Here is a 13,053-nt window from a genome sequence, read left to right on the forward strand (position 1 = left end):
TTGGTTTTGAAGATTTTGCATGGTCCTCCTTTTGAGCCTATGTATTCTTTGGATAATAAACTACTTTTTTGGAAGTGTTATTCCTTTTGGCTCTCTCTGTCATGATTCCACCTTTACTCACTGCTGTCCACCTTAACAATTGCTCTATATAAGTCTATTACAGACGCCTGTTCAATGCTTGATTATTGTTGTGTGAATCAGATGAACTTCCTGCATTCAGCTACTTTTCCTTATCAAGCCTAATCCTTGCTCTGTGCAGTCACCATATCTGACTATTTTTTGTGCATTCAAATCCTATTCAATCCGGAATCTACTCAGTAAATCTGAAACAGGTAACTACCTTGCCATTTCCCATAAGCTGACTCCGCTGACGTCATCACTCTCAGACTGCCAGCTGAGATACACACTTGTCTGCTGTACCTCTGAGCCCAGCAGGCTCCCAAACCATCCGGTACCTTGTTGTGTTTGTTCTGCTGTGTGGCCGCAGCACACCCCATCTACGGAGTTCCTGTCACTCTGCCAAAAGCCGACTCTGTTCACAAGTCAGCGCCGCTGAGTCGCGCAACACACGCTTCCCTGCAGAAATCCTGTCTGCTTTGCAAACTCTGGTCAGGTATTTTTTCACTCTATTCCAGAACTGTGATGTTTGGTATTTGTGCCTCCTTTGTTTAACCAAAACAACGAACTACCTTTCTGCATTACTCCATTTTACCCTCAGAGTGTTTATACATTTTACCAAGTATTCCAGCATAAATACTTTTGTGTTTTGATTCTCAAATATAGTAAATAAGTTTTTAAGCGCATGTCAGCTTAAATCCTCTTCATTCAATTACTAATAGCAAATTCTGCTTAATCCTTTTGCTTCAGACATCTAAGCTATATGTTCTGAACATAGGATCAAGCTACAAACATACTTTTATAATTATTATAATCTGATCATTACAGAATAATCAAGCCCAAAATAGTGCTAGGATTCACACTGAATTATGGATCCTGCAGCCATGGCAAATGAAATCTCTAGTTTAAACCAGAAGGTAGAAATTTTGGCTCAGGGTTTAACTGAGTTAAAAAATGAAAATAATACATTGAAGCGTATTTTAAATGACTTTGTTACACAAAAGGCTACTGAACACCCTGAACCAAAAATTAACCCTCCAAGTGTCTTTTCGGGTGTTCGCACTCGTTTTCGCGAATTTCGCAATGCCTGTTTACTTATGTTTTCTATGAAACCTAAAACATATTTTTCTGACAGAGTAAAGGTATGTACTGTGATATTCTATTTAAGTGGTGAACCCAGGTTACGGGCTGATACATTTTTTGAAGTTAATGATCCCATATTAGGGTCTTTGGAGGATTTCTTTAATGCAATGGCCTTACTGTATGAAGACCGCAACACCCAACTTACAGCAGAAAACAACCTGAGAACACTTAAACAAGGAAAACGACCAGTTGAAGACTACGTCGCGGAGTTTCAGCTATGGGCCACAGAGTCTCAATGGAATTCAGTCTCTTTACGTAACCAGTTTTGCCTAGGACTGTCCGAACATCTAAAGGATGAGCTCTCCAGAATTGAGTTTCCAGACACCCTTGAGTCACTTATAAAGATTTCCATCTCTATGGATAGGAGATTCAGGGAACGCCGAGCTGAAAGGATGCCATCAGAAAACTACCCAAAGAAGTACCACCTACCTCTAGTGGAGAAACCTGCATCTGGTCCTATACCCATGGAAATTGGAACAATAAAGGGACCATTGACTTATGAAGAAAAACAACGAAGAAAGAATTTGAACCTATGCATGTACTGTGGTAACAAGGACCATACTGTATCCACTTGCCCGATTCTACTGCGACAGAAGAGGGGTAAGATAATGATAGTTAACCCCCAAATAAACTCTAAATTGATATCACACTTAACCATTTCATTGTCTTTGCAGTGGGACCAACAACTTCTCCGGAATGAAGCCATGATTGATTCAGGGGCTTTCGGTATTTTCATGGATCAAAGTTATGTTACCAAAAATAAAATACCCTGTGTGTCAAAGCAATTTTCTGTGTATATAAAAGTTATTGATGGTACCACTCATTTAAAAGGTCCAATAACACATCACACTATTCCACTACTCACTACTACTGGTAATGGGCATACTGAATATATCACATTCGATATACTACCCAAATCCATACACCCTGTTATTTTAGGTTACCCTTGGTTACGTCAACATAACCCCAACATAGATTGGGCTACTAATACATTACAGTACACCTCTAAATACTGTAACTCTACTTGTTATCCTACACTTATTTTGAATCACATACAACCTCAGATTCCTTCAGATTACATTGAATTCTCAGATGTGTTTAACCTAAAAGAGGCAGAAAATTTACCACCACATAGGCCATTCGATTGTCCTATAGACACTAAACCTAACACTACCATACCATTCGGTAAAATATATCCTATGTCTAATAAAGAATTGCAATTCCTTAGAGAATATCTTGACGATAATTTAAGAAAAGGATTTATATCCACTTCCACTTCTCCAGCAGCTGCTGGAATGTTTTTTGTGACCAACAAGGATGGTACATTACGCCCAATCATCGATTATAGAGGTTTAAACGAAATTACAGTAAAAAACAGATACCCGCTTCCACTCATCCCCGAACTTCTTGAAAGATTAACTGACGCTCAAATCTTTACTAAACTTGATTTGAAAGGCGCATATAATCTCATTCGGATGAGAAAAGGGGATGAGTGGAAGACAGCATTCAAAACAAGATATGGCTTATTTCAGTATAATGTCATGCCATTCGGGTTAACAAATGCACCAGCGACATTTCAATTTTTCATTAATGAGATATTCAAAGATCTATTAGACTCTTGCGTAGTGATATATTTAGATGACATCTTGATTTATTCGAAATCCATGACTGAACAAATTAAACACGTAAGTTGGGTTTAATGAGATTAAGAGAACATCATCTTTATGCAAAATTAGAGAAGTGTCAATTCCATGTAAAGACAATCAAATTTCTGGGTTATATCATCTCCCCAAATGGAATAGAAATGGACCCTGACAAAGTGAAGGTTGTTCTCGAATGGCCCGTCCCTACCAGTTTAAAGTCTCTGCAGAAGTTCCTTGGATTTTCCAACTTTTACAGAAGATTCATTCAGGGATATTCAGCCCTTGCTCAACCCTTGACTAAATTAACAGGAAAAAATAAATTTCATTGGACAAAAGAAGCAAATGATGCTTTTGAGCATCTGAAAAGACGTTTCACTACAGCGCCAATTTTACAGCTACCCGATCCTGAAGCAGATTATACCTTAGAAGTGGATGCCTCAAACATTGGGGTTGGGGCCATTTTATCCCAACAACGCACGGAATCATAGGAAAGACACCCTGTTGCCTTTTATTCAAGACTTTTAACACCTGCAGAAAGGAATTATTCAGTAGGTGATCTTGAACTCCTGGCAATAAAGGTTGCCATGGAACACTGGAGACATATCCTAGAAGGCACATCCAAACCCTTCTTAGTTTTAACTGACCACAAAAACTTACAGTACCTTAAAAGAAACAAAACATTATCCTCACGACAAGTCCGGTGGTCTCTTTTTCTCGATCGTTTCAATTATCTGATACACTACAGACCAGGATCAAGAAATACACAAGCTGATTCTCTATCCAGAATTTTCCAAAATATTCCCGAAAAAGAAGAAGTGCAAAATATACCTCCGCATAAATTCTTAGCCTCTATTACTTCCTTTCATTCTGATCTATTAACAGCTCAACTTACTGATTCAACAATTCCTACATTATGTAAAAAAGATTTGAAGACTGATTTGTGGCATTATGGCAAATGTCTTTATGTACCACCAACACTGAGAAAACAATTACTTCAACATTTCCATGACAATCCTTTATCAGGACATCCAGGAATATCTAAAACCCTAGAATTGTTGAACAGAGAATATTGGTGGCCCAAGATGAAGCAAGATGTATATAACCATATCACAGATTGTCACGTTTGCTCCCGAAACAAAAGAGTAGCACATAAACCATTCGGTTTATTGAATCCGTTACCCATACCAGACGCACCTTGGCACATGATATCGATGGATTTCATCGTAGAACTACCCCCCTCAAAAAATCATACCTGTATCCTAGTTGTTGTGGATCATCTTACTCGTATGGGACATTTCATTCCCCTTAAGAAGATACCTACTGCTACAACCACAGCAAACTACTTCATTTCTGAAATTATGAAATTACATGGTCTACCTCTTTCTATAGTTACTGATAGGGGTACACAGTTCACCTCCAGATTCTGGAGGGAATTGTGCCGTTTGATGAAAATCTCACCCAGATTCACAACAGCTTTTCACCCACAATCTAATGGTTTAACAGAACGTTTAAACCAAACCTTGGAACAGTATCTCAGATGCTATATCTCACAAGTTCAAGATGATTGGTTAGACTTGCTTCCAATGGCGGAATTCGCCTATAATAATTCTGTTAACACCTCCACTAAAATGTCACCTTTCTTTGCTTCTTATGGATACCATCCAAGAACGATACCCACAGTTAACATCACATCTACCTCTCCTAATGCTACGGAGTATTTCACCGAATTGAAGAAATCTATACCTCTTTTGAAAAAACATTTGGAAATTGCAAAAGAGACGCAAAAACGTTACTTTGACCAGAAGCATATGCTTCCTCCTCCATACAAACCTGGTGATAGAGTATGGTTGTCAACCAAAAACTTAAAACTAAAAGTGCCCTGTAAGAAATTGGCGAACCAGTTTCTTGGGCCTTTCCGTATAAAGAAAATTCTAAATGCTAACGCAGTAGTTCTTCAATTGCCGGGACATCTACGGATTCATCCATCATTTCATGTATCTCTCTTAAAACCTTATTTGGGTACTTCGGATTCTTTAACCGAGGATGTTGATTCTAATACCTCTTTGTGCGTTGACCAATCTGAGTTTGAAGTGGAAAAGATCTTAGATTCCCGCAACCGTTGGAGACGGGTGGAATATTTAGTTCGATGGTTTGGATATGGACCCGAAGATGACTCCTGGATACCTCTGCGTGACCTACACGCTCCTGATCTCCTCAATGAATTTCATCGTCTTCATCCTACCAAACCTGGTTCGGTGCCCCCGTGAGGGACACTTTGAAGAGGGGGATCTGTCATGATTCCACCTTTACTCACTGCTGTCCACCTTAACAATTGCTCTATATAAGTCTATTACAGACACCTGTTCAATGCTTGATTATTGTTGTGTGAATCAGATGAACTTCCTGCATTCAGCTACTTTTCCTTATCAAGCCTAATCCTTGCTCTGTGCAGTCACCATATCTGACTATTTTTTGTGCATTCAAATCCTATTCAATCCGGAATCTACTCAGTAAATCTGAAACAGGTAACTACCTTGCCATTTCCCATAAGCTGACTCTGCTGACGTCATCACTCTCAGACTGCCAGCTGAGTCACACACTTGTCTGCTGTACCTCTGAGCCCAGCAGGCTCCCAAAACATCCGGTACCTTGTTTTGTTTGTTCTGCTGTGTGGCCGCAGCACACGCCATCTACGGAGTTCCTGTCACTCTGCCAAAAGCCGACTCTGTTCACAAGTCAGCGCCGCTGAGTCGCGCAACACACGCTTCCCTGCAGAAATCCTGTCTGCTCTGCAAACTCTGGTCAGGTATTTTTTCACTCTATTCCAGAACTGTGATGTTTGGTATTTGTGCCTCCTTTGTTTAACCAAAACAACGAACTACCTTTCTGCATTACTCCATTTTACCCTCAGAGTGTTTATACATTTTACCAAGTATTCCAGCATAAATACTTTTGTGTTTTGATTCTCAAATATAGTAAATAAGTTTTTAAGCGCATGTCAGCTTAAATCCTCTTCATTCAATTACTAATAGCAAATTCTGCTTAATCCTTTTGCTTCAGACATCTAAGCTATATGTTCTGAACATAGGATCAAGCTACAAACATACTTTTATAATCTGATCATTACACTCTCCTGCTAGAAGAGTTTCCAAATTGTCTGCTCTTTCTTGTGAGTCTCCTTATCCAATTTTCCATCAGGATAAGGCTCTTTTGCAGACTTCATTTAAATGTTTACCTAAAGTTGTGAATTCTAACAACATCAATAGGGAAATTGTTGTTCCTTCCTTGTGTCCTAATCCTAACAATACTCTTGAAAGATCTTAACATTCGTTGGATGTGGTAAGAGCTTTTAAATATTATGTAGAGGATACTAAAGATTTCAGAAAGACTTCTAGTCTATTTGTTATTTTTTTTAGTCCTAGGAAAGGCCAGAAAGACTCTGCTATTTCTTTAGCATCTTGGTTGAAACTTTTCATTCACAAAGCTTATTTGGAGGCGTCAAAGTCTCCGCCTCAGAGAATTACAGCTCATTCTACTAGATCAGTTGCCACTTCTCGGACTTTTAAGAATGAAGCTTCAGTTGATCAAATTTGCAAATCAGCAACTTGGTCTTTGCATACTTTTACGAAATTTTACCATTTTGATGTGTTTGCTTCTGCGGAAGCAGTCTTTGGTAGAAAGTTTCTTCAGGTAGCTGTCTCAGTTTGATTCTAGTGCCTATGATTTGAGTTTTTTGTTGTTGAATTTTTTAAGAAAACAATTATTATTTTTTTGGGGTTTAATTTCTCAGCGGATTAAGCTGTTATTTTATCCCTCCCTTTCTAGTGACTCGTGGATTTCCACATCTTGGGTATTATATCCCATACGTCACTAGCTCATGGACTCTTGCCACTTACATGAAAGAAAACATAATTTATGTAAGAACTTACCTGATAAATTAATTTCTTTCATAGTGGCAAGAGTCCATGAGACCCACCCTTTTTTTGGTGATTATGATTTTTTTTGTATAAAGCACTTTATTTTTTCTAGTTCCTCTTTTTGTATGCTTTTTACTCCTTTTACACCTCACTTCTTGGCTACACGTTAAACTAAAGTATGAGTGAGGTGGGAAGTGTATTTATAGGCATTATGAGGTTTGGGAAACGTTGCCCCCTTCTGGTAGGAGTGTATATCCTATACGTCACTAGCTCATGGACTCTTGCCACTATGAAATAAATGAATTTATCAGGTAAGTTCTTACATAAATTATGTTTTCTTTTACAGCTGTTTTTAAAAACGCTAGGATTTACCAGTGCAGCAAATGAAAGGGACAGTCATGAATAATAAAATACTACATGCTGAAAGTTCCTTTATTTGGCAGCAGCTTATGCCGTGCTGAGCGCCTCAGGCCCCACCCACGTCAGAAGGCTATTTTTTTTCCCCAGAGGAGACGTTTCCACCTCTTAGCCAATAGTCGTGCAGTCCAGTTGGCACTATACTGCATGGCTAGCACCCTTATTGGCTATTATCACCTCATTGATAAAATAGTGTTCTGCCGTGGGCAGCCTGAGGCACTGTAGGCAAATAAAAGGAACTTTCAACATGAAGTATTTTATACTTCATGACTGAAAGTCCCCTTTATTTGTAGCACTGGTAAATCATAGCGTTATCAAAACGCTAGGATTTACGATCAATTTAAGATTAAAATTTTAAATTTCTGGATCTATAAAAATGTTGTATTAGAAATATTTTAGGGACTCAATGAAAGAAAGAAATCAACCATACAAATTATCTAAATGCCATAAACTGTAGAAACTATACAGGTTTTGGAATTAAAGACATTTTTCATGTTCCTGGATAAAAAAAAAAAAATAATAATAATAAAAAAAAAAAAATACTTTATTATCATGCTTGCGAAGACTTGACCTGTTCAACAAAGCTGTGGGAAGTTTCCCATCAGTAAGAAACTGCATGCAGTTACTTTTATTTTCAATTTAAAGAGATGTAATTTAAAGGGACACTAAACCCAAAATATATTTCATGCACCCCCCTCAATAAAAAAACATCAGTGCTGGAATGCAGTCAAAGCTAGATTTCAATATGGAGGCAGAAAATAATTCCAATACTATGCTTACAAACACATATTTTGTGTTTACTGTCCTTTTAACCCTTTCTTCAAGCAATCTATATTTTAGCACATTTAAAGGGAAATTGTACACTAGATTTTTTTTTTGCATAAATGTTTTGTAGTTGATCCATTTATATTGCCCATCTGGTAGTATTGTTATAAAAATTTATAGTTTTGCTTTTTTTTTTTTTTTTTTAAAGAACATTGTGCTGATTTTCAGACTCCTAACCAAGCCCCACAGTGTCAGATGTATACATGAGTTTACAGACTCCTGTTTATGTTATCTGCCTTTTCATATGCAGGGAGGTGGGGAGTGTCTGCTCTTTTCGCTTACCCAGCCCCTTTTAGTGGGTGTCCCACACTACCTAATCAACAGTGCTAAACTGGGAACTTCTAAGTAAGTTTTTAAAAGGTTTTATACTAGATTTTTAGATCAGTATCCTAACATATTCATTCTTATTTATAGTAGTGTCTATTACATGCAATTATATGAAAATTGTTGTATACTGTGCCTTTAAAGGGACACTGAACCCAAATGTTTTATTTTGTGGTTCAGATAGAGCATGAAATTTTAAGTAACATTCTAATTTACTCCTATTATCAAATTTTCTTTATTCTCTTGGTATCTTTATTTGAAATGCAAGAATATAAGTTTAGATGCCTGCCCATTTTTGGTGAACAACCTGGGTTGTCCTTGCTGATTGGTGGATAAATTCATCCACCAATAAAAAAGTGCTGTCCAGAGTTCTGAACCAAGAAAAAAGCTTAGATGCCTTCTTTTTCAAATAAATATAGCAAGAGAACGAAGAAAAATTGATAATTGGAGTAAATTAAAAAGTTACTTAAAATTGCATGTTCTATCTGAATCACGAAAGAAAAATGTTGGGTTCAGTGTCCCTTTAACTGCTGCTCTTGCATATGCAGGACAGATATTTTGTATTATTATTTAATGTCCTTTTAACAACTTACTTTGATACCATTGGTGTCACGGATAATTTTGTTGAGATCCTGAGCTTCAGCGTTCAGTTTCCAAGGGTTGTGTTGGTAAACAATTCCTTCCCCTCCACAGCTGTACAGTGTCACTTGAGGTTTGTCCCCTTCGGCGCCTGCCAAAAACAAGAAGCTGTCTTAGTTATATCACTCTCAGTACACGTGAATGTAGACAAGTAAATAAATAACCTTCCATAAATGTTTGGTTCCACAAAAGAGAGAAGAAATTACATCTTCAGTAACAGCAAAGCCAGAAGTTTGTTACGTCAATTAATGGATAATGTTTCAATAATTTGGTGTTTTGGTATATAAGCTTTTCAATTTACTTCTATTATCAAATTTGCTTTGTTCTAGTTATTCTTTGTTGAAGAGATATCTAGATAGAGTGCACATGCCTTGAGTGCTACAGGACAGGAAATAGTGCTGTCATCTAGTGCTCTTTTTAAATGAATAACATTGTTGCAAAAAACTGCTGCCAAATAGTTCTGCAGACACGTGCACACTCCTGAACTTACCTTGCTGCTTTTTAACAAAGGATAGCAAGAAAGCGAAGACAAATTGATAATAGAAGTAAATTGGAAAGTTGTCTAAAATTGTATGTTCTATCTAAATTATGACAAAACATTTTGGGTTTATTTCCCTTTAAGGACATGAACACATTTTTTCCTTCAATACATTGGGTTTACATATTTGTAAAGTTTAGGCTTCAGGGGTTGGTTAAATCTTAGTACGTTGCTTGAAAACGCATTGTTTATATTAAAAAAAATAATTTATATTAAACATTTTATTTGTTTCTCGTATTGGCAAACGAACAGTACAGCCAATCGAAGCTGCACCACTTCCACTACCTTTAACTATAGCAGCTTGATGTTAGATTTCATTGCAACTACGCCTGTGTAGTTTCAAGTCAAATCCTACATTAGAGAAAGGTGAAATCTGTTGCTTCAGTCTAGCAGCAGGTTGAGTGTGAGCTGCTATAGACCAATATACCATGGGCAGTGCAGCTCTGAGTGACTGTACCGCCCGCTTGCCAAAATAAGAAAAAACTAAATTCATGCTTACCAGATAAATTCCTTTCTTTCCTGGCAGGGAGAGTCCACGACTTCATTCATTACTGTTGGGAATATTAACACCTGGCCACCTGGAGGAGGCAAAAACACCCCAGCCAAAGGCTATAAATATCCCTCCCACTTTCACTATCCCCCAGTAATTCGGCCGAGAGAACAAGGAAAAGCAAGAGAAACATTAGGGTATAGAGGTGCCAGAAGAAAAAGTAACGGGAAAGCAGCCTAAAAAAAAAAAAAAAAATTAGGGGCGGGGCTGTGGACTTTCCCTGCCAGGAAAGAAAGAAATTTATCTGGTAAGCATAAATGTTGTTTTCTTTCCAAAGGCAAGGAGAGTCTACTACTTAATTAATTACTGTTGGGAACCAATACCAAAGCTCCAGAGGACACTGAATGAATAAAACGGGAGGGCAAAAAGGAAAGGCGGACCCTAATCTGAGGGCATCACAGCCTGTAACACTTTCCTCCCAAAAGCTGCCTCTGCAGAAGCAATAACATAAAATTTATAGAACTTTGAAAAAGTATGTAAGGACTAGGTTGTCGCCTTACAAATCTGATCCATAGAAGCTTCATTCTTGAAAGCCCAGGAAGAAGAAACTGCTCTAGTGGAATGAGCAGTTATCTTCTCGGGAGGCTGTTGTTCAGCCGTCTCATAAGCCAAACGGATGATACTTCTCAGCCAGAAAGATAATGAAGTCGTAGTGGTCTTCTGACCCTGCGCTTACAAGAGTATAACACAAACAAGGAAGAAGATTGCCTGAAATCCTTAGTAGCCTTAAGATGGATTTTAAAGGCATGTACAACGTCCAGATTGTGGCGCAAACGTTCCTTAAAGGAAGAAGGATTAGGACAAAAGGGAAGGAACAACAATTTCCTGATTGATGTTGCGATTTGAGACCTTAGGTAGGAAACCTAACTTAGTACATAAAACCGCCTTATCAATATGGAAAATAAGGTAAGGCGGATCCCACTGTAAAGCAGAAATCTATGAGACTCTGAGAGCTGAGGCGATAGCCAACAAAAAGAAAACCTTGCAGGATAGAAGCTTAAGATCAACAGAATGACAGCTGACAGCAGGAGACAGCTGCAAAAGACCGAGAACAAGGTTTAGGCTCCAAGGAGGAGCAACATGTTTAAACATAGGCCTGATACTAGCCAGAGCCTGAACAAAAGGACTATCGGTTAGAAATATCAGCTAATCTCTTGTGCAGTAAGATCAACAGGGCTGAGATCTGACCCTTCAGAGAACTGGGGGATAAACCATTTTCCAAACCATCTTGGAGAAAGCATAGAATTCGGGGAACCTTCACCTTGTGCCATGGAAGACTATTCCTCACACCAATGAAGGCAAGTACGCCATAGCTTGTGGTAAATACAGCAAGTGACCGGCTTGCAAGCCTGGATTAAAGAGACTATCACACTACCCGAAAAACCTCTCTTGGATAAGACTAAACGTTCAATTTCCACGCAGTCTCAGAGAATCAAGATTTGATGTAGCAAAGGACCCTGAGTCAGAAGGTCCACACGACAAGGTAACCTCCACGGAGGGTAGGAGGACGTTCTTATTAGATCAACAAACGAAGTCCTTTGTGGCCACGAAGGAGCTATTAGAATCACCGGAGTCTGCTCCTGCTTGATGCGAGCCACTACTTGAGGAAGAAAGGGCCAATGGGGGAAAAAGATATTAGATTGAACCTCCATAGAACCGCTAATGAGTCTACCAATTCCTCTTGAGGATCCCTCAATCTCAACCCATATCTGGGTAGCTTGGTATTAATACGAGAAGTCATGAGGTCTATCTCCAGAACCCCTCATCTGAGAATTAGCTCTAAAAAAAAAAAACTAAAAAAAAAAACACACCTCAGGGAGGATAGAGCCCACTCCCCCGGGTGAAAGGATTGTCTGCTGAGGAATTCAGCTTCCCAGTTATACACCCCCGGGATGTGAATCGCTGGAAGATGACAGTTGAGATTACGTCCATTGAAGAATTTGAGACACCTCTATCATAGCTAGGGAACTTCTTGTTCCTCCCTAGTGGCTGATGTAAGCCATCGACGTTATATTGTCTGATTGGAATCTGATATACCGGGCAGAACAGAGCAGGGGCCATGTCCTTAGAGCATTGTAAATCGATCGAAGCTCCAAGATATTGTTCAGAAAAGATGATTCTTCTTGGGACCGCGTCCCCATAGCCCTCGTAGGACCATAGACTGCTCCTCAGCCTGAGAGGCTGCCATCCATAGTCACAATCTCCCAGGATGGTTTCAAGAAGCACGTGCCTAAGGCCAGGTGCTCTTGACAGAGCCACCAAGAGAGAGAGTCTCTCGTCAGATTGTCCAGTACAATTTGTTGAGACAGGTTTAGGTGATCTCCATTCCACTACCTCAACATGCATAGTTGTAGAGGTCTGAGATGGAATCAAGCAAAAGGAATAATAATGTCCATGGAGGACACCATGAGACCAATTACCTCCATGCACTGAGCCACTGAAGGACTTGGTGTGGTCTGAAGGCTTCCAAGTACTCTTGGGCTGTTCAGGTTTAGAGGAGGACTGAGTCCGCTGAGTTTTGTCTGAAAAAAAGAATGAAAATTAGGATTAGTGACCCTTAGTTGTCGCCTTCTTATCCTGGGGAAGGAAAGCATCCTTCCCTCCTGTTACTGTGGAGATGGAGTCCAGGCTTGGCACGAATAAAATCTTCCCCTCGAATGGTAAGTAAAGAAGCCTGGTCTTACAAACCATATCTGCGGACCAAGACTTCAACCAAAGAGCTCTACGCGACAAAACTGCAAAACCTGAAGCCTTAGCATTCAGATGGACAATCTGCATATTAGCATCACAAATAAAGGAGTTGACTATCTTGAGAGCCTTAATCTTGTTGTGTATATCCTCCATGGGGGATTTGACTTCAATTAGTTCTGTCAACGAATACCACCAGTAGGTAGCAGTAACTGCAACTGCTGCCACGGTGGCCGCTGGCTAAAATAGGAG

At 39.1% G+C, this 13,053-nt stretch overlaps 1 protein-coding gene across 1 annotated transcript in view; it reads right to left on the reverse strand.

Moving 5' to 3' along the window:
• The window catches only part of GEMIN5 (gem nuclear organelle associated protein 5), a 212,199-nt gene that overhangs the window by 145,992 nt on the left and 53,154 nt on the right, over positions 1-13,053 (reverse strand). Inside the window, exon 12 of the mRNA XM_053718712.1 lies at positions 8,980-9,116. Within this exon, the coding sequence (XP_053574687.1) occupies positions 8,980-9,116 (137 nt within the window). The remainder of the gene's footprint in view (positions 1-8,979; positions 9,117-13,053) is intronic.

The sequence above is a fragment of the Bombina bombina genome, chromosome 6 (genome assembly GCF_027579735.1).
Source record: "Bombina bombina isolate aBomBom1 chromosome 6, aBomBom1.pri, whole genome shotgun sequence".
Taxonomy (NCBI): domain Eukaryota; kingdom Metazoa; phylum Chordata; class Amphibia; order Anura; family Bombinatoridae; genus Bombina; species Bombina bombina.